Genomic DNA, 25010 nt, shown 5'->3' on the forward strand with positions numbered 1-25010 from the left:
TACAGCAGAAATAAGCAAGAGACAAGAAGGAGGAGTACAAGACAGAGGGGTAGCGGAGATGAGAAGAAGCGAGAAAAGACAGGAAATGATGAAAAAGAACCTGGCAAGTTGGTGGGATATGTGTAAATGAAGTTACTTCAAATTTTGGGCAAAGACAAAAGTTTGTTCCCCAGACACACCCTGCGTATGCAAAGAAATAAGCACCCAACACCAGTGAGGTGTAGTTAGCAATGCAGTTCATTTTATTAGTTATAAATAAAGTACAAAAAATCCACCAAAAGTGAATCTAAGCATTTACACAATTCCTAACGTCTCCGCTTTTTCATTGATGCACTATTGCTTTAATATTCATAATAAATATTCTTCTAGCTTTCTGCTATAAAATAGTCTATGTAGCAAAATGTTGCACAGCACAACAGAACAGAACAGCAGGAGGGTTACAAAAAAGGACAATCAACACTGAGGATAATCCTTTCACTTACCAGGGGCAACCAAATTACCCCTTCAAGGGCCTGGTGCAGCATGCTCCATAGCTGAGCACCACATCCATGGCCAGGGGTGGGGCTGGAAGGGGACAGTGGGAGAGCAGGCTCAAGAGTGGAGCAGAGCAGCGTAAGACGTGCCCATCCAGGAGCCCTGCGGCAGTGTCTGCCAGGCCTGGCAGTGTGGGGGTTGTGCTCCCACCAGCATGGTGGGTGATTCCAAGGAAAGCAAGGCTCCAGGGTGGAGGCAGAAGGGGAGGCCAGGCAGCAGTAGGTAGGAAGCCCCAAGAAGCGCCCCATCCATCATCAGGCTGGAGCAGAGATGGGGTTAGGAACCATGTTCAGTCCAGCCACTCGGCAAGCCACGCAAGCCATGCAATGACTCCAGGTCTCCACTCCCCCACACCAGCACCGGCCATCCCCATGAGGACTTGTTTGGCGGGTGGAGCTCCCCACCAAGCAAAGGCAGTGATGTCCAAAGCCAAGAAGGAAGGATGAGCTGCACAAGAACGGAAGGAAGAGAGGAACGAGAGGAGGGAGGCAACACGGGTCAAGCCCATTGGAAGGCTCCTCTTGGGAGCCTGAACCTTCTCTTTTGGTTCAAAAGCACCTGGACTAAGCCCTGTGCCAGCCTTTGATGCCACTGCTTTCCAAGTCTCCTTCCCACTCCTCTATGGGGTAGTGAGACTGAAGCCCGCTGCCCTCTCTAGCAACCTCTCCTGACAACAGTCCCTAGAGCAAGGGAGAGAACAGAGACCATTAGGCAAACTCTGTGTCCCAACCTGTTGTCAGTGGGTAATGTTCCAACCACAAAGTCTCCTGGAGATGACAGGATGTGAGCGCCAGTTCCACCCCATTCCATACCTAACAAGGCAAGGCCCCCTGCATGACCACCCAAGCCCTGTGAAAAATCATGGCTCACATCCAGGCATGTGTCCTCCTAACAGACCTCCTTGTCACCTGCAGGATGCTGCCTATAAAAGGACAAAAACCCTTGTGGATGTCTGCTTTGAGCAACCCTCAAGATAAAATCCTCAACCCACTCCCCCACCCTATTCTTTTCTTTTTCTCTTCTTCCATCTTTCTCTTCTTTGTCTCTTCTGAGAGAGTGAGACAGATCCAGCAAGATAGTTTCCCCAGACCTGTGTCATACTCTACCTGAATCTGAGGGACCCTGGAGAACTCCTTTCTCCTCTCTCTCCCAGCAAAAAAGACTGACAGAGACCAAGGACTAACAGTCACAGGGAAGTGTGCAGTGGTGCCCCCAGCCCCTACCCAGGGCTCATTCTAATGAAGCAGGCTTTGTGGCTTGCAGATGCTCCTGCGGGCAGTGTCTGAAGGGCTCCAATCCTGGAACCATTAAGAGTTGGGCCCTGGGTGGAGACAGAGAGCTCTAGTGCCCTGAGCCTTCCTCTAGGTAGGGAGGCTGAGTGGGCTGAGGTGGTGGGAAGAATAAGGAAAGAAGGAAAAGCGGGTTAGTGGGTGCATAGGGTTGGGAGGAGGGCGCCAGGGGTAGCAAGTGAAAGGATTACCCCAGTCTGCTGACGAGTGCAAATTATATTTATATATGTGCTAAATACAGTCACTATATTGGAGTTTTTCACTAGATCACAGCATACAGAATCAAAGGTTTGCATTTCGTATGGAATGTATCCAAAGAGGCCAGCACCACAGTAGGACAGCTTGCAATCACACACCCTGATAGTTTGGACGAAATAAAGTTCGCGGAATTTTATTTAAAATTTTTTTTGTATTCATAGTTGTTTGTCATCGTACCAATGCATGCAAAGCATTCCACTCCCAGAAACAACGCCAAAATGAGGTAATAGGAGTAATAAAAAAAATTAGTATCCTTTCTAAATAAATAAATTATAATTAAAAATGCAAAACAACTATAAAAATAATTAAATAAGAACCCACAATATCTACAAGTTAGTCATAAATTATGATTGTTAAATATAAGGCATTTAAACTCACAAAACCCTGTAAACTAGCAACGTGCCATGTTTTTTGTTTTTTGTGGTTTTTTTTTTTTCATTTTTGTTTTTCTATCAGCTGAAATCGCTCTAGCATTTGCTCTACGCGCGCGCAGGAGATGAAACACAGGGAACCTGACAGACGTTGCTACAGCCCCACGTGGGGAGTGTTCGTCCCGCCGGCAGGCAGGGGGTTTGGGAAATTTTCTTCAGGAACAAAAAAAAGTCTGGTGCTTTTCTTCACCATTGAAAAAACTGTGCTTGTTTGTTAGGCGTAAAGAGTTAAGAATACTTGCACGGAGGCTGGGAACCTTTGCAGAAGAGGAGCTTGAGTCCTGCCACAGGTGCTGAGCAAGGGTAGCAGGTGGCCAGCATCCGCCAGGTAGAGGAGCCCGCGGCCCCTGCCCGCCTCTGCCTGTGCCCAGCCCGGCTTGTGGCATTGGGTTGATTGACTGGCATCTTCGGCAGACCTGCTGTGGTTGTGGCTGCAGTAAGGAGGCCCAACTTGAACCCTGGGGCTGCTGTCTCCCCAGAAGGCACTCATGCGTCTCAGTCAGGAAAGAGTCTGAGTCCCTTGAGTTGAGCAGGAGGACTCCAGATGTTTCCGTCCTGGAGGTGGTGAATATGAGATGCAGAGGCCGGACCCTGCCTCTTCGCCACTCTCCTTGGCTCCCTGACCAATCGGGGGACTGTGAGGAAGCAGAAGTCCACACCCTGCTCCACTCTTCTCACCCGATCAGCTGCCCTGCTAAGGAAAAGGGAGCTGGGAGGGTTCTGAGTGCCAAGCCCTCTCATCCCTACCCGCAGGGAACAAGGACCCCAGAGAGATGGGGAGGGGAGGGGACTTCAGGAATTACCCCCTCCCCAGCCCAGTCCCTAATTCTAGCCTGGGGCACTCAGGGAGCCTGCAGAGAATGGGAAGGAGGAGGGGACCAGGTCCCACTCTCACTCAGCACATGTGCCCTCAGCCTCTGAAACATGTTCATGCCCACAGAAGTCCTTTTTGACAGCCTGATTGGCACACAGCTCTACGACTTGAAAGATGTGTGGATGCAAGGGAGGATCACAAAATGTAAGTGCTGGGGGTGAGCATCCAACCCGGCCTCTTTGTGTCGTAGCTGGGGAAACCGAAGCCCATGTTGGTTAGAGGAGGTGGTTTTAGCATCACTCGGTTTGTCAGTGAAGAGCCAGGGCTAAAACACAGGACATCAGTTCTCCTTGTATCCTGGCTCCTCACTGACTCCCCTCTTGTGCTAGCGTTTCAGGACAGCCTCAGGATGAGGAACAGAAGGCCAATCTGAGAGAAGAGTGACCTGCCTAAACCATCCTAACTACCTGCAGGCTAAATCTTCTGATAAATTCCTAGTTTTGACTAAGCCATTGGAGAAGAGGGGAGAGAATTCCCAACTTCCTGTGGCTATCAGTAAGCAGTTTCCTTTCCATCCTCAGATGTTTTTTCCCAGCTTTTGCCCTGCAGACCTTATTGGCACAGTACAGTCCCCAAATTGTAGGGTGAAATGCTCACCATTGTTAACACTGTAAGTTAAACTACCTGTCCTTTTTGCACTATTGGTTGTGTGCTGTCTCATCCTCCACTGTCTTTTTAGCTCTTTCTTTCCCAACACCTGCATTGGCGGGCACTCAACAAAGATTTTATATGACACTAGAAGACTGGCACTGGGAGACACCTTCATCTGGATATGGAGTAACCCCCCACTGGCAACTGTGTCCCCCTCTCTGTCCACAGGTGTCCAGAGCAGCCATCCTCCAAGATAGGGCTAGCTGTAACAGGCTTCAAGTCAAGCCAAAGTTGGCCTCATTGTCAAGTTCTCCCACTGGTCCTGGCAATAGCAATACAGACTCAGATTTCCTTATGTGCATGGGACTTGTTCATTTATGTGATAAGGGTCCTGTCCCCAGCCCTATAGATATGAGAGCATTGAGACTAGCTAGGGGCTAAGGGAAGGGGAGACTTTGAGAGCAGTGCAAATAAGGGGGAAAGAGAAGGGCAAGCAGAAAGGGGAGGTGGTAAAATTCCAGCTAGAGGAAGAGATTGGGTTTAGATTGGCATTTGGTGGATTTTGCTGTCTTCAGTCTTCTGTCCTCTGCTCCCTTTGGGATCAAAAAATTGTAGGGTGGTCCAGAAAGATACATTATATGATGCATATGAAATGTCCAGATCTATCTCACAAAGCATAACATCCCTAAAAGCCAAGAGGCTTCCGGAGAGAATAAAGAGCACAGAATGTGCTAGACAGAGACAGCTCAGCTCACCACATCTAGGGGAGGCCGAGGGAGTGAAAAGGGAGATGCACTGTGTCTCCCCACAGGAAGGAGAAGGAAACAGACACAGAGGAAGAAAGGGAATTGCCCAAAGTTATCAAAGAGTCAGAGAAGGAATCAGAGGCCAGGGATGTGGGGCTGGGCAGGGGGGATAGCTCAGTGTTAGGGGGTCCTGGGATCAAACTTCAGTACAGGTGAAAGAGAAAGGAGAGGACAAGACAAGGGAGGGGAGGGGGAGGGGAGGAAGGCAGGGGAGGGGAGAGGATCAGCTATCATGGTCTCGGAGCCAGGACCATCTCTGAGGAACTGACTGGACTCGAAGCGCCCAGAAGAGGCTCAAGGTCCTCCTCAAGGTCTGTGGAGGTGGACTTTAGCCCTGAGTGCTGGCTGCGGGCACTCTGGCCAAGGTCAAGTGGCCACCTATGCTGTCTGATCTGCATCATCTGGCTAATTTTTTGCATAGGGAGGCAGCGGCTACATTGCCTCTTTATTTTAGGACAAGAGCCAGCCGTAAGAAAGGAGCTGGAGTAAGCAGAGGCCGCCTGGCTTCCAGGAACACAGCAGCAGCTAGAGCTGAAGGCCGAGTGCTCCCCAGTTCCGTGTGGAACCAGAGGCATAGCGATGAGGCCAAGGACGTGAAGCCTGACTTACAGACGAACTCGCTCACTGCTCTGGCAATACATTCTCCCCCTCACCTGAACCCCTCAGAAGCCCCACTCTGACCCCATCTGCTCTCTCCCAGTCCTCCCTCCTGAGAGGCGCCTTCCATACTCCGTGCACTGTAAACATGAGAAAAACAAAAGCAAGGAAAAACAAAAATGACAACAAAACAAGAACACCCCCCCAACACCCCACTTCCAACCTGGGTGAAAAAGAAGTCATCCTTTTTCACCGTAAACAGGATTTGGCTTTTTTTTTTTTTTTTCACCTTTGATTCCTTTTTCCTTTTCTTTCATAAAGACGGGAAAACTGGGGCTGTCGTTGGTTGGTTCAGTCAGGCACCAAAACAAGAAACTCAATGAGAAATATTTGGTGCAAGTTCAGTAATAGCGACATGTCCACCACAAGATGACTAGAGCACCACACACGACGTTTTCTTAAGCTAACATGCTCTGGCTGCCATCCACAGAAATAGCTAGAGACCCCTACATGGTTTCTACGTGGTCCAGAGGTATATATACAATCCTTCAAAGGTCAGGATTGAGGGGCCGTCTATCCGCTAGTGCCCTCGGGATCATATCTAGTTCTCAGCGGCGTGGGTCCCCCCTTCCCACCCCCGCTCAGGGCACAGGCACGGCCAGCTCCCTCCCTCCTGCGAGCAAGGCGGATGGGGCAGTCGCCATCTGGATGGGTGGGTCCTCCCCCACCCGCTCCTCCCTCAGACACTGATACCACTGACTCCTCTTTCCACAAAATGTGCTTGCAGGCTTCTCCTCTACGTCCAATGGCTCAGAAGGCAAAGTTTGGCTGCAAGGGCTATGGCCGTGGGGGGACCTGGTGAAGGAAATGGGGTGTTCACTGGCTAACTCCTCCTTCAGCTATCGGCTCCCAGCTGTGTCTCAATGTCCACTCGGCAGATGGGGCATTTCTTGCTCATGGCAAGCCACTGGTCCACACACAGTTGGTGGAAGAGATGCATACAGGGCAGGCGTCTGGAAAAGAGAAAGAGTCAGGCAGCAAAGGCAGGAGCTGGTGCTGCAACAGAAGTAATGGACACTGCACGGACCGGGGACACTCTGCATCCCTGAGGTGTAGTTGTGAGGTCATGGTTGAGGCAGAAAGCCATGACCGGAAGTGAGCCTCATAGACCCTCTTTCTCCTCTGTGAGGCCTTTTCAAGTCAGCCAGAAACAAAGCCATGACTGTCTTAGAGCCACCAGGCCAAACATCATGCTGTCTTCTTTCACTTAACTTCAATGAGTCCATAACCGTGGGTACCACATCTACAACATTCCATGCCCCACCTTCACAGTGCAACTACAAAGCAAACTATGGCACATTTGGCACACTCATAAGCACGCACCCGCAAGCATCCTCACCCCTGGGCATGCAGTGTGGTAACTGGGCACTGAATGACTGTGAGAGAAGGGAGACAGACTCAAAGAGGTGTCCTCCTACCTCACATCTTCTCCATCTTCCAGCATAGACAAACAAATCGTGCATTTCTCATCAGTGTCAGACTCTTCCCCTTCGTCCTTCTTGCCCTTGCCATCCTGGGGTCTTCGCTACGAGAAGCAAAGGGATGAGCACTCATCATCTGGGGCAGACTCTCCTGGTGGCCACTGGCTTTCACCGCAGCCTCCTCTCACCCTGCACTTCCTCTTCTCCTGAGGATCAGTGTCTTTTTAAACTCTATTCCCAACCCTCCCCCATGCTGTAGGAGAGAGGGAGAGAGGGTTACTGCCAAATGAAGAAGAGGCCAAACAGACTTTTGTCTCCTGACCCAGACACTGTCAAGAAGCCCAAAGTTTGGAAAGAAATTAACTGATAATTTGCAAACCTCTGTCGCATGTACAAACAGTTTCTCCTCTCTGTTTCTCTTTCACTCCTCAGACCCTGTCCAAGCCAAACCTTGCTTCTGGGTCTCTTGATCCACTTTCTGGTCCAGCAGGCTTCACTAATTCATTTGTGTTTGCATTCATTCATTCATTAACTCAGTTAATATTCATTTACTTATGATTAAAGGCAGATTAAAGGCAAATTTACTGCACACAGCATTAACTCCTGTAACTTGTGTCATATTGCTATAAACTATTTTGGTGGCACACCTATAAATCCCAGCACTCAGGAGGCTGAGCCAGGAGGATTGTCACAAGACTGAGGCCAGCCTGGGCTACATAGTGAGATCATGACCAGCTTGAACTATGCAGCAAGGCCCTGTCTCAAAAAATTTTTTTAAAAACTTTTTGACATTTTATTTGGGTCCTAAACTTTTTCAGTCCCCATTTTTAATTCTTATTTCTCTTTTACAACATTTTTCTTTCCTTGGTTCTTCTTTGATACTAATTTTTACCTGAGCCCTTTATCTTACCAATTTATCCATTTTCTCTTTTCATTCTGTGTTGCTTCTTTTCTCTATTTTCTTGTGACCTATTGAAAAGATGGTAGGTGTGGTGTGTGGCCCTTCTAGACATGAACATCTGCAGTAAAGGACACATAAACTGCTCTGGATCCCTGAACATCCACTCATTTCCTTCCATATTCTTATCCAATACCTTAAAGCCTCTTCAGAGAAGGACCACTTTCCCCACATAGATGATACCCTTAGCTATGGAAGTACTGCTACTTCTTCCCTACTAGTATGTAATCCAGAGTCTGACATGTAGTAGGCACTCAATAAATGTGGTTGAAATTATTCATGAATAAACTCAATGCCTGTGTGAGGACATGGGTGTAATGAGATTCATGGTCTTCAAGCCTAGGAAGGAGTGTACCTCATTCCCATGTAATAGCAGCCTGCCATTCCCAAACACCCAGTAGGGAACAGGCACTGCACTGGGATATTTATACACAGCATTTCAGTGAATCATACTGTAGCCACTAATGCTACCATTCCATTTCATGTTGAAAGAAGAAGGAAAGAAAGAAGAAAATAGAGAAAGAAAGAAAAAGAAAGAAAAAAGAAGAAAGAAAGAAAGAAAGAAAGAAAGAAAGAAAGAAAGAAAGCAGGCAGAGTGGTACACAACTGTGATCCCAGCATACAGGAAGTTGAGGCAGGCAGAGGGCAAGCTCAAATCCAGTCTGGGCAACCTACAAAGCCCCTGGCACAAAGCTAAAAACCAAAATAAGGGCTGGGGATGTTGCTCAGTGTAAAGACCTTGGGTTCAATCCACAATACTACAAATAAAGAATTTTTAAAACAGAAAGAAGTGGGTCAGAAAAGTCAAGCATATTGTCCAAAGTCATGCAGCCATAAATACTAAAATTTAAAGCTGGTGATCTGCTCTCAACACCAGGTGTTTCCAACCACTCCTTTCTTGAGCTTATGAGCCAGTGATGACAATCTCTGACTGGACCACCATAAGCATGTTCTACTCCAAGTTTCTCAATATCTACCATATTTTTAATTTCTTCTGGAAGAGAGAATTTTTACAATTAATAGCTCATTTGTCTTTACAATAGACTTTATTTTTGTAGCAATTCTAGTTAAAATTAAAATTGAGCCAAAATTAAAATAGGCTGTCATATATTGTCCCATCATGATTTCACTAAATTAACATCTCATGCCTGTGATACTCATACTACAACTGGTCATAAATATTGGTGGATTCTTATTAGCTGAGTCCCTTAATTTTCATGAAGTTTTGCTCTATGTATCATGGCATTCCATTGGTTTTGACAATCATATAACATCAGGTGTCCACCATCACAATATCATACAAAAGAGTTGTATTGCCATAAAAATCCTCTATGCTTCATCAATTCATTGCTCACTCCCTTGCAGCTGGCAATCACTGAGATTTTTATTATCTCAGGAGTTTTGCCTTTTCCAGAATGTTGTATTCTTGAATTCATACAAGAGTCAGCTTTCAGAGAGTTACTTATTCCCTTAGTAATGTGCACTTAATGCTCCTTCACATCTTTTTGTGGCTTAATAACTAATTTCATTTTATTGTGAAATAATATTGTATGAATGTACCACAGTTCAAATAATATTGTATGAATATACCCATCAATCTATTGAAGGACATCTTGGTTGTTTCTAAATTTTTCATTCCTTTTTAAAATTTTTAAATGTTTTAGGATCTCAAATTCCTGGTCTTTAATCTTATTCTAGACTTTTGGGCAATAATCTGCTAATTCTGCTTCTACTGATTCTGTGGCTTTAAAAGCTCCTCAGTCGGGATACTCACTTTTAATAGTCAGATTTAGAAGGGTTCCTCTCAGAACCCTTCCATAGGTGACAGTGACATTGGAATTGTTTTCTAAAGCAAATCTTAGCTTTCCATCCAGGAACCTTTTGCCCACCTCACTGAGATATATGTGTGTGCATACACACACACACACACACACACACACACACACACGGCCCTCCACCTTTGCTGATGAGAAGTCTTCATCTTCCCTCTGACCACCACCTGCACAAGTTAGAAGATTCACAGCATCTGAGTATTTAACCAGAGCAGAGGTTTCTGGATTTTGAGCTGTGCTCCTATACACAACCAGGCCAGAACTCGTCAAGTACACAAAGTAACACAGTTCCCTTCCATTCCTTGACCCTGTAGGCTGGCTGCTGGAAGCCTCACCTTCTTGTATTTGTGGGGGAAAGTGAACCTCTCAATGGTGTTCTGCACAGCTCCCCGAGTCACATTTCCCAGCCTGTCCTCGAGCTGCAGCAGTTCCTGCAAAGAGGAAAACAGGGACTTGTGTAGTCAGCATATTTAAATGCACATGTACACACATGGTAAAGATGAAGGCACCCAAGATGGTAGCAGGAAGCATTCACATAGCCAACAGGAAGGACCTGTCTGATGCTAAGAACCTGTACCATCTCCTGTCTCCTCTTCCTTTTCCACTTTCTCTTCCTCCTCCTCTCCTTTTTCCTCTTCCTCTTCTTCTTCCTCCTTTTCCTCCCCATCTTCTTCCTCGTCCTCCTCTCCCCTTCTCCTCCTCCTCCTTTCTCTCTCTCTCTCTCTCTCTCTCTCTCTCTCTCTCTCTCTCTCTCTCTGCCATGGGATTTCACCTACCCACTAGCAGAGGGATGGTATAAGACAATGTCATTTCCACCAATCCAACTGGTGTCAGACAGAGTAACATACCTCATAGCTCTCCCGCACAGCAGAAGTATGTCTGCTGGGATTCAGTCCTTGGAGAGCAAGGAAGTGAAGCTGAGGGTAAGGATAATTTCGGATTTCATGGACAACCTGTTGGGAAGAGAAAAGTTTGAATAAACAAGGATCCCAGGCTTATCTATGAGGCCCACATGCAGCTTCTCTTGCCATGATTACTGGCAGGCAGGAGAGATGTCTCCTCCTTCTCTTAGGTCCCTTTTTTCTCATCAAGAACCAAACTTGTGTGTGGACCAGCCCAAGAAGCATTGTTAAAATCAGTTAAATAACAATTAATCTGACTGGGTATCCACTTCATAATAGGCACTGCCATAAGCATTTCACATGATAAACCAATCCAGTCACCTCACTTGATCTACATTGTGCATGCAATTACAATCCCCTCAGGCTGATGGGGCACAGGTAGGTTAAGTAATTAGCTCAAATTATACAATCAAGTGACATAACCAGAACTCAAACTAGGCAGGTAAGCAGCAGAGTGCATTGTCTGGTTCAGGGCAGGCCAGGACCAAAGTAAAAAACAAAAGAATCAATAGTCAAAGCATATAATAATGTGCAATATTTTTAAAGTCAAAATGAGTGCAAAAAAGTCCATCCTGAGAAAAACATCAATATTTTAGATACAGATTGGTACTACATTTGCTTGACCCTGACTCGTTCACCTCTTCTTCATCCTGACTAGGAGTCAGAGGGACCAGCTCCCATTTCAACTCCTTACTGTGCATCCCAGGACCAGTTACATAACCTCGCTAGGCCTCAGATTGCCAATCTGTAAAACAGGCATAAAACCCTATTGTGTGGGGTTATTTGAAGAATGAAATAAAACATGTGAAGTGCTCAGAACTGTGCTTCTGTGATCTCTTTTGACTCTTACACCAGATGTGCTGGGCAGACCTCTACATCCCCAATTCACAGATAAGTAAAACCAAAGCCTGTGAATACATGGTCGCAGGAAATTATGACGTTGTAGGAGGGACAGGGTCTATTCTGCCTGATCTCAGCTCATGCATTTCCCCCAAAGACCCCAGCATTGTGTCACTGTCCTATCTACTTCTATTCCTTCCTAGCACCAGCTTCTAGCCCAGCAGCTTTCGTTTCACCCCCACTCAGTCCAGAGCAGTGGTGGGTGTGCTCAGGGAGCCAGGACTCAGAGCAGGTTAGACACAATGGGACCGAGACACAGAGGAGCCAGGGACCTCAGCTCACCACTGCACCCGACGAGGAATTCTCTTTCTGGCAGAGCCTTTTACTCACCATCTGGGTAGAGGAGGAGTTCCTGGGAAAGTGGTGCATTCGAGGAGTTGCTAGGTAATGCTGATAGTGCTGAGGGATGGGCCGCACCTGGAATTGAGCAGGACTCAAGCCAGCGTCCACACTGAGATCCCTGCAGGGACACAACCTCAGTAACCACAGGGGGCAGATGCACTATCCGTTCCAGAAGGTATTTTAGACATCAGAGCCACACAGTATGAGGGCTGCTAGGGACCTTCCATCATCCAGCCCTACCCTTCTCTGTAAAGAGAAGAAACTGAGACCTCAGAGCAAAGCGCTCTACAAGGCCTGAGTGTGCTGGAGCTCAAATGTCCCTCCCAGGGCAAAGCCCTTCACTGAGAGACACACTGCAAGAAGTATGAAACAGAGCAGATTAGGGACGCACAGTTAAGGAAGGACAAGATCCAGATGAAAGGAGAGGAAGGAGCACTTTGAGAAAAAGGAGACAGACCTCTACACTCTTTTCACAGGCTAGAAAACCGTCCTAGCTGCATCCTCGCCCTCCCCCTGCCACGTACTTCTAAAAGTACAGGGAAACACATTTCATTTGAATCTAATAAATTAATTAATTACAGTGAAGAGAAATCAATGGCTAATTTTGAAAAAAGGTTTATTTCAGACTTGCAGAAAAAATGCACACAACAGAGTAAAGCATCTTGTCATAACTGAAAGCAACACAGCTGTCAAAGTACACTGGGGAAAGGGCCGTGTGCTCAGGGCCATCCGAAAGAGCTCCCCCGGGAAGGGAGGATAATCTCGTGGCAATAAGCATAACTTCACTCATCCACAAAGAAGGACAAAAGTGAGTCATCCGTGGGAAAATAGACGCACCTTAGATCGTAACACTAAGTGAAATAAACCAGACACAGAAACTTAAATATCACGTGGTATCTCATATATGAAAAACCTAAACTACAAATAATTTAAGGAGCAAAATAAAAAGTAGGTGATAGGAAATAGGGAAGATAGACCTTCTGCAAAAGAAAAGGGATCTAGAGATGGAGAGAGGAAAAGGCAAGGGAGGGGAAAGGAAAACAAAAAGGATTTGGGTACTATATATATATATACTATAACTATATATATGTGTATATATATATGTATATATATATATATATATGCACCAACTCCCCACAATGAATGCATTCATAGGTATAGTAAATATGTCCTGATAAACATGTTAAAAATAAATTTGACCTTAGAAAATTCCTGAAATGTTTTAATATTCAAATAGAGAATTATGCTTATGAGTTTTCATTTTAATAAAGTTAGACTTTTTAAAATATTGCTTAAAAAGTAAGTATAACTGCAATTGAGACTGAAACACAGGAAATAGGTTTAACTGATCAGAGTTAACTGATGCTAAAGAAAATTGGTCCTCTCTGAAGGATACTAGGGAATCAGTTCTTCACGTGGAATACTAGTGAAAAAAAGAAAAAGAAAAAACCCCAAATATTTATCCTGCCATTTCCTTATTAGATGTAACCAAATACTTGAGGAGGGAAAATTTCTCTCCATAAATGTCTTCCAGCTAATAACTGAACAGGGAAAGATTAAATTATTTGTTATCATTTTGCATTCCCTGAAGAAATAAAGGATCTAGGCAAAAATCATCAATTGTTACTAACATCACAAAAGGAGAGACAACCAGACACAAGGTGCTTTCTAGTGTAAAGACACAATGCCACCTCTGAAGTACGTTTGCTAAGCAGTAAGAGTTGAACCCCAAGATGCTGGAACGTTGATCTAAGAGCCAATGTGCAGGAGATATAAAAAATTCATAATATTTTAAGTGACGCCACCAGTGTAACAGCAAAATCCAAATAAAAGCAAACTCTACTTTCTCTAGTGGTATTCATTTTTTAAAATGAATTGGAATTGAATGATCCTTTTAGAGGGCCATAAAGGGATTTCTGCTCCCAGCCATGTGTTAGGGTAGCAGGAATCAGATTTGCCCTCCTACAGTAAACTACTAGAAAACTGCACAGAATACATGAAATCTGTTTTCAGACACTGAGTAATGCAGAGCTGAGATCCCTGGGGGAAGGAAAACAAACAAGGTGAGTCCTACAACTTTCCTGGCTTTTCCCAGGATAGTGCATCCAGAATACAGTATTTTGGAGGTGAGGAAGGTACATCAAAAGAGAGTTCCAGAAATCTGCATTTGGGTCCCCTGGCATCTTTGCTGAGTGCTAAGGTGATGTATGCTTGGGATGAAATCTTGCAAGGTTGAGCGAAAAGCACCAAAGGAATACTGAATGTTTGTCATAAGTTACATACGGTTAGGATGCATTCAAATTACAAGTCAGCACAGAACGTTCTTGATGATCATTCAGAAAATTCAGTAGAGACCCAGAGAGCCTTTTGAAGCTTGCTTGTAAGCTTTATTAGAGTAGGTCTAGAGTATTCTATAATCTGGGGATATTCTAGACCTGCAGTAATAAGACTTAAAAACAAGTCTCCAGAGAATCAAGCTGAACTGCAAGAGCCGCCTAGCAGAACAAAGTTCAACAGTCTCTGAGTAAAATAAACTTACTCAACAATGTATAATTCATGATGTTCATCATTTAATAAAAAAACACTGGAAGTGCTTTTTAAAAAAGGATAATATGCCCATAATCAGATCACAATCAGACAATAGACTTTTAAGATGCAAAAATGACAAAGATGATAGAATTAAAAAATAAAGGTGCTAAAGTACCTATTGTAGTCATTTCAAACATGTAGATAAAAATATAAACATGGGCAGGAGAAAAAAGAAAGATATTTATAAAATGACCTAAATGAAAATTCTAGAGATAAAAATTGCAATGTCTGAAATGAAATTTCACTGGGTCAGATTAATAGCAGGTTAGACACTATAGGAGAAAAAAAATCAGTCATTGAAACACATACCAATAGAAAAACTAAATAAAGCATGCAGGCATAAAAACTAAAAAATTAACAGTCTCAATGACAATATAAAATGGTCACCTATATAAGTAAGTAAAGACTCAAGAGGAAGCTGGGTGTGGCAGCACACCTTAACTCCAGCACTCCAGGAGGCTGAGGCAAGAGGATTGCATGTTCAAGGCCAGCCTCAGCATCTTAGCAAGACCCTGTTTCAAAATTTTAAAAGACTGGAGATGTAACTCAGCATTAAGTCCCCAGGTTCAATCCCTAGTACTGAAGAGACAGAAAAGATTCCAAGAGAGAGGATGGAAGGTAAAGGACAGAAAAAATATTTTAGGAGAAAAAGTGCTTGAAAATTTTTCTGAAATTTGGTGAAAACTATAAACCCATAGATTTAAAAAATTTAACCAACTTCAAGCAGAATAACACAAAGAAAATTTCCTTGTGACATATAATAATCAAATGTTTGAAAAACATTAATAAAGATAGAATTTTAAAACCAATCCAAGAAAAATAGACTCATTAAATACCAAAGAACCTACATAAGAATTATCATGCATTTCCCCAGAAACAAAGCAAGCCAGAAGACAATGGAAGACATTTCATCAAAAGAACAACTACAGCAAAAACTTGTCAGCCAGCAAAAAACACCTTTCAAAATAAAGGTGAAATAAGACATTTTGAGGTAAACAAAAGGGGAGAGAAGGTGCTGCCAACAGACCAGCACTACAAGAAACAGCATTAGAGGAAGTTCTCCAGTCAAAAGGAAAGAAAATCGTTCCAAACAGAACCTTAGACCTATGCAGAAATATAAGGAGTGCCAGGATGGCAGTGTGTGGAAATGTAAAATATTCTTTTTCTCCATTTAAAACATGGATTTGGGGTTTGGTTGTTTAAAGCAGAAACTGGCAACCTTCTTCTCTAGAGGATCAGAGAGTATTTTAGCATCAAAGACCCATATTTCTTTGCCACAATTATTCCAGTGGATACTGTAGTTCAGAAACAGCTATGAACCACATATAAACAAATAGATATAGCTGTGTTCCAATAAAAATTATTTACAAAACCAATGAATGGCCGTATTTGACCTCCAAATAATAGTTTTCAAAGAGCTTGATTTAAAACAAAAATTACAGCAATATATTGAGGTGTTACAACATGTATAAAAAAACTACAAATGGAATGGGAAAGTGGTAATAATGGAAGTATACTGTGATGAGTTCTACATTACACACAAAGCAGTATAATCCTATTGTAGATAGAATGATTAAACACACAAATAGGATAAAATAACAAGATAAAATGACACAACAAGAAAGCCAATGTGTAATAGTAAAAATATATTCAACCAATCCAAAAGAAGGCTTGAAAGAGATGAGAAGTAATTTTTAAAAAGACAGAATAAACAGAAAACAAACAGCAAGATGGTGGGTGTAATCCCAAACATATAATTACATTAATGTTAATGGTCTAAACGCTCCCATTAACAAACTGTCAACTGGAAACCAAAAGCCAAATATGTGCTTCCTATGAAAAAAGTTTTTAATATAAAGACATAAGTTAAAAGTAAACTAAGGAAAGAAAATACCATGCAAACAGTACATGAAACAAAGCTGGGACAGCTACGTTAATACAGGTAAAGTAGACTTTGAACTAAGGGCCTTCTGCTCCAGGATGCCCAGCGGGAAAAGCTGCTTGGGGAGGGCTAAAGTATCCCCATGGGAGGGGGAAAGAAAGGCCATACATCAGGGACTAGACAAGGACCCAATACAGAATTCTCAGATGGCCTAAGGAATATTCATTGGTTTCTACTGGTTGTCTAAAATAAAGGGAAAGGAGCTACTGCAGAACCCCTCCTCACAGAGGGTGAAAGTGGCCCTCCAACCATGCATTTCTTGTAATCCAATTACTAGACTCCCTTCTCCTGGCAGAAGAGTCCTCTCTGGAAAAGATGGTTAGGATGCAATTAGCATGATCAAAATTACAATAATCATTTGGTAACACTAGATTGGCCTTTGCCAAAGCAGAGCTCATTACATGAAAGGTGACCCAGGTAGGACTCTGGGGCGTGGGACAACCTCTCAGAGTCTCAAGCTCTGGGTTCCTCCAGGTAGCAGGGACCAAGACAGCAGAGTGGCTGAAAGGAGAACAAAGCAGGAAGAGGTTGGCTCAATAAGAAAGCTGGGACAGGGCTAACACCTGCATGATCCCTCCTGACGTCTCTCTGGGACAATGGCACCTGCGCCTGTGTCGTCTGTCCAGTCCCCCAGGCTTTGTTGGGCCCTGTGAGTGCATGCAAATCGCTCAGCCTTAGGTAAGCGCCCTGGGTGCTCCATGTGTGCTGAACTGAATCAAATTGAACTGACTTGACTGCTGAGGGACAGGATTTAATCCAAACTGCAATTAAATCTTCCTAATTTGAATCTGCTAATTAGAAAAGGGCTGGGCTAAAGTTGGCAGCAGTGCAATCTGTTTCAAGGGATTGTTCAGTTTGACGGAGATTGTACCTGAGAATAAGCAGAAGATCAGAAACAATAGAAATGCCAAAATTCCTCTTTCCCGAACCTACCAGCACCCTGGGTGGTCCATCAACCAGAACTGCCCCTTAGAATCATTCCTAGGTGCCTACCGAAGGGGCTCCCTAAGGTTCCCTCGACTAAGCCAGTTTGCTGGGCCAAATGGCTGAAAATGACACCATGAGACACTTGTTTTTAAATTACCTAATCCTTTTCCAGTGAGACAATTTTCTTTTTTTACATTTAAAAGTATTTTTTTGACCTAAAATTTCCAGGAACAGCATAAAGAATCCCTGGATCCCCCTTCATTCAGATTTCCCAAATGTTACCATTGTACTATTTTATTTTATTTTATTTTATTTTATTTTAAAAAGATTAAGATAAAAGAGGACATAACAAAACAGATCAGAACAGAACAATTTAAGCAACATAGTGGTTCACCACAAGACAACCCGACATAACAGTAGCTACCATAGAGTCTCTTTCCTTAGATTTTACTGCATCTCTGTTTCCCTCATATCTCTACAGAAACAAGTATTTTTTTACTGAACTATTTAGAAATAGATTGCAAGGATGATGCCATTTACATCTAAAGACTCAGTGGATTGTATATCTTTTAGAAGTATTTAAGGATTCTTATCCACCTCTAGTTACAATCAACCCTCTCCAAAATGAGAACCAGTGAGTTGAGTGGAACCAAGATCCAAACACAAGCAAAACTGCCTGTCAAGACAACAGAGATCTCCATCCCAAGCACAGGAGATGGGAAGACTGCACAGGGCCCCTGCCTACCAGACACAGTTACAAAACCCTCGAACTCTCTTGCCAGCTTCTCTCCCCAAGTTTTACCTCCAACCTGGCCAGCTCTGTCTCCACCTTGCAGGACCTATGGCCTCCTCCTGCACTAGCTTGGCAGCACTTCCTGGCACTTTTCTGTGGCTCTCTTGAAACCCTCCCCTTGAAGAAGTTTCCCTGACCACCCTGTCTCCTCAGAATTCTCTTTTTTGCCTTTCCCCTATGTCTACCAACTCATGTCTCTGAACTTAGAAAATGTTTTGTACCCTTGTCTCCCTCCTCCCCTGCAGGACCACAGACACTGAGCCACGGCTTAGGCACATGATGAAATCGAGTTATATCTAAACTAGCTGCTGGAACCAGAGCCAAGTGAGACCAGCTGACCCTGAGGGTAGTTAGGGACAGGGAGATAGGCCAAGGACTGAAGTCTAGGCTCTCTGCATCATTCAAAGTGAAGAAAAACAGAAACCCCATGGATCTGGCAAGACTGACAGATGTCCTTCCCCCAGGTATCCCAGAAACTCACCAGTCAGTGCCCTCAGCCAAATACCTGGGCTGAGGGGTCTGCAGTTGGTGGCCAAAGTCAAAGCTGGGGTGGAGGCGGTGGGGGTGGACGGAAACACGCTCCTGACTCCGCCTGCACCAGAAAGCAAAGACAGAGCCCATGACATCAAGACCTGCCAGGAACAGGTGAGCTCCCACAACTCTGAGCAATGCCCACCAACCAGAGGAGACCACACAGAGCCCATAGACTAGGGGGTGATGGGTTTCACCCCCCTTCCCAAACTCCAAGGGAGCTTCCCAGATGAGTAGCAGTTGGTCACTTGGCCTTTCCGGTTTTTTTCAGGCTGCCCACTGACCTCAGGCCTCTCCCTAGGTGTGTGTGGCAGGCCACTGGAGTCCTCCTAAATTCTGTCACTCCCTCTGTCCTTCTTCTGATGCTCCCACTCTGTTCCTGGAGGGCTGTCTTCAAAACATAAGATGTCCCTCCTGTGGGCTGCCCTCTCCATTTCTACCACCTTCTTTCCTCCTCCTTTCTCCATGTTCTTCCCAACTTTAATGGCTAAAGTCAAAGCCCCTATTCTCCAGGAAGACCCCCCTGCATACTCCAGATCTTGGTGACCTCACCTCTGACCTGCTACATCGCTGCTCTCCTGTCCCAAGGATCTCAAGTGCTATAGCCACCAATGCCCACAGTCTTAGAGATCACCTATGCTAGTGGTTCTCAAAGCACTCCAAGCATCCTTGGGAGTCCCTGGTGCTTTGGGGTGGTTTGAGACATCAAATTATGATGCAGTTTGCTTTTCACCCTCATTCTCTCACAGGAGAACAGTGGAATTTTCTCGAAACTTTGTGAATGGCATTCTGCAAGACTGTGTACAGAAGCAGAAGTAAGGATACAGCTCTTCTATTAAACTGTGCCTTAAAGAGACTTGCAAATTTTTTTAAAAGTCACTCTTCTCACTAAAATACGGTTATTTTCATTAAGATATTGTATTGGTTTAGCATAAGGACTTATTTTTTAGTGAATTGATCATTTTTTTAAAAATAATTTCTAAGATGGTAAATATTGATGCTCTAACCCACATGAACAGAAGTTCTTTGTGGTCATTCATTTGAAGCATATAAAGAGGGTCTTATGACTAGAAAGTTTGAGGATCACTGGACTAATTCAATTCTTTTTCTTTTCTTGAGGCTCAGAGAAGTACAGCTACTTCAGAGCCATTTGATTAGCAGTCTAATTTTTATCTCTTGTTTTATGGGTCCGCAGCTGGACTTTTCAACGAGACTTGGATTCTTTGAGGGCAGAGCTAGAACCAGCGGTTTCCTTTGGAATTCTTTATGATTCTTGGGTATTAGAATGAAATGGTTATAGGCTGGAAGGATCCTGAGGTCTCTAGCTAAATTTCTTCCCATGCCTACAAAAGTCCACTGTGAACACCGCAGACCACAAGTTATCCCAGACCCTGAGGGGATGATATGATGGAGACATACACTAGCTTTCTAAAGGAACCATCAGGTAATGGTCCAGCTCACTGTCTGAAATGAATGTCACCAACAGAGGCAAAAGCTACCTCCTGCAGAGCCACTTGGCAACTGCTGGCCAAGTCTGGCAAGTAGAATCCAAGAAGAATCAGAGCTCACTTCCCCAGAACCCCCCCCACGCCCCCCCCCCGCGCCCCGCCCCGCCCCCTGCCTTAGCCTGGCTGTGGCTGTCGCCAGGCCTCACCTCCACCCAGCCCAGCCCCTTCCTTGTCCCCGCCCCCTGGCGCCGGCAGTGGCAGTGGACCTGGGGTGTGAGACGAGCCTTCGGTGCTGGGCTTCCAGGAGCTGCTGCTGCAGGAGGTATTGCTGGTGCAGGGCCTGAGGTAGGAAGGAGGGACCTGTGACGTCCTGGAACTGCAGGGTGGGCAGCGGGGTCAGCGACTGGTGCAGGGCGCCGCTGTGCTGGTGGGCCGGGGCCATGTGGGCGCTGAGGCCCGGCTGCGACTGCACGGGGTGGCCCAGCGGGAAGTCGGGGGCGAGCTGCTGTGGCTGCGGGGGGCCCAGGTGGAAGTGGCGGCAGGAGGTAGCGTGCGGATGCTGAGACCTTTGAAAGGGGGCACCTGGGGAGGCAAGGACAGAAGTGTCCATGAGGACCTGCACTGGGACTCTCCCACTACTCCGGACCGCGGTCCCCAGCCCGCCCGGGCAGCCTGGAGCTGGTGAAACTCAGGCCTTTGTCAGCGCACAGCATTTCCAATACTCTCATCCGCACATGGTCATCTTTCACGCTGCGGTGTTGTGTGTTGTGTTGGAGGGGAAAGGATGTTTAATGAACTGAAAAACATTTTTAAAAAATAGTTAACACACTTGTTAAAGAGGTTTAAGGGTCCCCAATGGCAGATTTGCTTTCTTGAATTGAACTCCTTCCATATAATCTCGTATGCACCACATAGAGAAAATTTAGGGCAGCCTCGCCCGTCTGTGAACTTCCCTGAGACCTTGGCTAACCAAGATCCAACCCAGAGAGCAAGCCCTGTTCCACAGTAAGAAGCCACAAGTTGTTTTGCATTGTAGTTTTAAGGGGGCAAGTCACATGAAACAATTTATTACATAAATAATACTTTATAATATCTAGAATATATTTAAAACCAAATATATCCACATACAACTTGGACTTTTGTCACATTTAACTTAGGCCCCAGTACTTTTCTACCTATACTGCATTTGATGACAAGAAAACTTTGCAAATTCTCCATTTTTCAGGTCAGCTCTGGGCACTTGTGGAATCTTCCAGTGAGGCAAGGAGGTAGACCGCACAGTACAGAGAGGTTTACGAAGAACTTTGCTAAACATGGCAGATTCAACACACATCTGCTCCTTCCCAAACCCCACTGAAATGAGACCAACAGAATAAGGAGACCATAAACAGACACAAAGACAGAACAGGACAAGTGACATCAGCAGGCAACAGATGTCAACCGAAATTAGGAAGATGGAAAACAGATGAAGGAATTAGCACAGCTGAGAAATCAGACACCAAGTGCCTCTGTAGGGGTGATCAGCAAGAAGTGGACAAACTTTGTCATGAGGGGCTGGAAAGGTCAGGAATGAGGTAGCAGCTACCTCAGAAGGCAGGAGAGAAGGGAGAGAGCTGAGCAGAAAGAAGCTGAAGACAAGTCTCCACAAAGGACAGTTGTTATTCTCAGGGCTTCTCTCCCTCTCCCAGAAAGTCCCCAGCGGGGTAGGTGACACTAGTCAGACATGCAGCACTACGTCCAATACAATTAAGTAAAGATCTGTGTATGGAACTTTGCAACTCCCTACCTCCTTCTACTTCTTGGTGCCAAAAATCCTGACACCAGCATGTGTCTCTCTTTGCACACTGCTGTGGGCTGAAAACTGAGGGATGCTTCTCTCAAGAAAATCCTTGGTCATAGAAAAGGCTCTATTTGTTCCTCTCGGTGATAGCGGCCCAATGAAATGCACGGGTCTGTCTCCCTAGCCACTATGTAATGATGCCAATTAGCTGTAAGTCTGTTCTTACATATAGTCACACAGAGCTTCTGCACAGCTGTTAGTGGCTTGCTTTGTCTGACATGATCAGATGGTGCACGGACCTGATGAGGAAGGTTGCAAAGTGAAAAAGAGGGAAAACATGTCAAACTTAAAAGGGGAAAACAAAAATAAAGTCAGAGGAACAGGGATAATGTTAGGATTGAGCAGTTAGGGCAGGGGCGGGGGCTTCCGTATCCTCAGAGAAATAAGATGTTAGATCCTGAAACAAGAGGAACCTATTTAAGAAAAACAATGAAGGGGCCGAGGATTTAGCTCAGTGGCCTAAGTGCCTGCCTGGCAAGTAAAGCCAAGCTCGAAGTCGTGAGTTCAATCCCCAGTACCCCAGAGAGCCGGGTGTGGTGGTTCACACCTGTAATCCCAGCACTCCAACGGAGGCTGCGGTGGGAGGATCCTTACAAGGTCGAGACCAGCCTGGGTTACAAAGTGAGCTCAAGGTCAGCCTGAACTGCATAGCGAGACCCCATCTCAAAAAAGATTAAAAAAAAAAAAAAAAAAAAGAAAAGAAAATGAAAATATGGAAAGCGAGCTCTTGGAAAATAAAAATATACAAAGCAAAATCTAAAATTCAATGATGAAGTTAGAGATTAAACCAGGAACATTTCCCAGAAGTAGAATGAGACAAGGTTGACCACGTGACTCCACATTGCACTCGTGAGAGAGAAAAAAGGGAAGAACTAGTAGAGGAAGAATTATGAAAAAAATCACAAAAATATTTTCAGAACTGAAGGTTTGTGGTTCTCAATAAAAAAGGAGGCCTAAGTACCCAGCAATGCAGATGGGGATAAGAACCCACTCTCCAGCGTCACCCTGTGAAATCTCCAAACGGGCCAAGAGGCCATTCTAACACCCCCCCCCCAAAGAAAGTACACAGCTCCTATGCAAAAGGCAGAAATCAGAAGAACATCAGACTTTTTTCAGAAGTGGCCCTAGGAACTTAGCAACTATAGAGTCATTGCCTTCCAGGTTCTGGGGCAAAGGGTGAATGATTTTCAATGCAGATTTCCGTGTCCATTAATCAACTGAGGGCATAGGATAAAGCCATTTCAAATAAAAATTAACCTTCTCCTCAAAGACTTACTGACAGAAACCAAGGAAAAAAAGGAACAATGTAATGGAGGCGCACCCCAAAGGGGCAGAATAGTCTCTAGCAAACAGTTGTGTGAAAGTTCCTCACAAGGGTAGGGTTCGGTAGGTTATCTGGTGGGAAGAAGGATGGAAAACCAGAATTACAGATAAATTCGGCCACATGAAAATACAATTTGAAGAATTATAAACTGATAATTTGGTAGAATTTATTTTTAAAAATCATAGGAGGCAAGACAATAACAAAAGAAATAAGGCAAGGATCGCCTCCAGAAAAAAAAGTTGTGCAAACAAACGTAATTATAATGTTCTACTTGGCCCAGCAGTAATAATATATACATATTAATAATAAAGTAGCTGATAAACTATAGAACAGAAAACATTTTTTCCATAATATGAAGAATATAGACAATGTCAGAAATTGAAAAAATCAAATAACCCTCTATTTGGTTATAAATCTCCTCAGTAACTTCTGTAAGTCAGGAAATGAATGCCTGAAAGGTTGAAAGCATTGAGCTGAAGCGAATTTAACCCTAGTGGGAAGGGTGGAGGCAGGTAACGGCTATTTTACTAAATACATCTTATTTGGGTCTATTTGAGTTTGTAAATGTTGTACATGTTGATAGATTTCTTTGTTTTTAAAAAACTTGCAAAAAGAAATAAAAATTAAAATGAGCCAGAAAACAATTACCTACAACCTTAGTTCTTACAAGTTCTGGATAAGTAGGGCCTCTCTGCCTGCCTCGTGATTCTGGCTCTGATGAGTCCAGGGATGGGGGCGTGAGAAAGCGGGCTCTGGGTCTCCTCCTCCTCGCTCTGACAGTTACCTTCATGACAGTAAAAGGGACAGACCCGAAGGGCAAAGAGGGAAAGAAGAGCTGTAAGAAGATAAAGCAATGGAAGACAGTCCTGATAACAGGAAAGAAATGAGTTTGTTTGTTTTTTAAAGGACACTGAAAGGCTACACCTGCTCTGTCCAATGGAATTATAATGTGAGCCACTAGGGAATTTTAAATTTTCTGGTAATCACCTTTAAAAAAACAAAATGATGTGCAAAATTAATTTTAATACCATTATATGTAACTCAATATAGTCAAGATGTGATTTTAATATGTATTTGATGAAAAAGATTATTGAGACATTTTACACTCTTTTTTAAAATATTAGGTCTTTGAAATCTGGCACATGTTTTGTTCTTACAACACATTTCATTTGGAACTAGCCACATTCCAAGCACTCACAAGCTCCTTGTGGTTAGTGGCTTCCAGATGGGACAGCACAGCTCTGAAGGGAAAAATCCAGCTCCATAGGAAACACAAAGCACTTTAGACAGCCTGCCTGCCCTCACACGGGAACCCGCACTGGTGAAACTCACACCCTTTTGCCCGGTAGTAAAGCTCTGTCCTCCTTGGACTCCACCAAGTCCTGCTCCCCTAGACTCCCACGTGGATCCGCTGAATATTTTTGACTTCCCATACACATTCTCCCAGAGAGGGTTTGCTCACATCTCACCGCTGCCTCCTCATCTTTAGGGTCTGTGTTGACTCTGGACTCCCACACAAATGCCTCCTGCATACCAGCCCCAGGGATGCCAACCTCCCCAGAGGCCTATAGAGACCCAGCCTCTCCCACCCACTGGGCACCGTTGGGTCTACACATGCCACTGGCTGAGCTGTGTGGCTTCACCAGATCTGGGTTCCCACCTGTCTACTCGAGGATGCTCAGGAAATACCTGGATATCTGCCTGGCGTTTAAGGGAGTGAGGGGGGAAACAGTGGCTCCCATTGGAGGCCTGAGGCCTTGAGGTGGCTGATTGAAGACAAACTGCTCTGAAATTGAGTGGTACAGAGAGGGGCAGGAGGTC

At 44.6% G+C, this 25010-nt stretch overlaps 1 protein-coding gene across 2 annotated transcripts in view; it reads right to left on the reverse strand.

Annotated features, from left to right (window-relative positions):
• Positions 1–219: 219 nt before the first annotated feature.
• Positions 220–25010, reverse strand: part of Ark2c (arkadia (RNF111) C-terminal like ring finger ubiquitin ligase 2C) — a 102868-nt gene continuing 78077 nt past the window's right edge. Inside the window, exons 2-8 of one of the 2 annotated variants that reach the window (XM_063231736.1) lie at positions 20292–20607; positions 18528–18638; positions 11784–11913; positions 10500–10604; positions 9987–10082; positions 6859–6965; positions 220–6393 (exon numbers count right to left, since the gene is read on the reverse strand). In XM_063231736.1, coding sequence (XP_063087806.1) covers positions 6276–6393; positions 6859–6965; positions 9987–10082; positions 10500–10604; positions 11784–11913; positions 18528–18638; positions 20292–20607 — 983 coding nt within the window. In that variant the 3' untranslated portion in view covers positions 220–6275. Of the gene's footprint in view, positions 6394–6858; positions 6966–9986; positions 10083–10499; positions 10605–11783; positions 11914–18527; positions 18639–20291; positions 20608–25010 lie in introns of those variants that run through there. The other variant, XM_063231737.1, reaches the window with a different exon arrangement.

Source organism: Cavia porcellus, unplaced genomic scaffold (assembly GCF_034190915.1).
Source record: "Cavia porcellus strain 051 isolate PalLab524CR breed Dunkin Hartley unplaced genomic scaffold, mCavPor4.1 scaffold_20, whole genome shotgun sequence".
Lineage (NCBI taxonomy): Eukaryota > Metazoa > Chordata > Mammalia > Rodentia > Caviidae > Cavia > Cavia porcellus.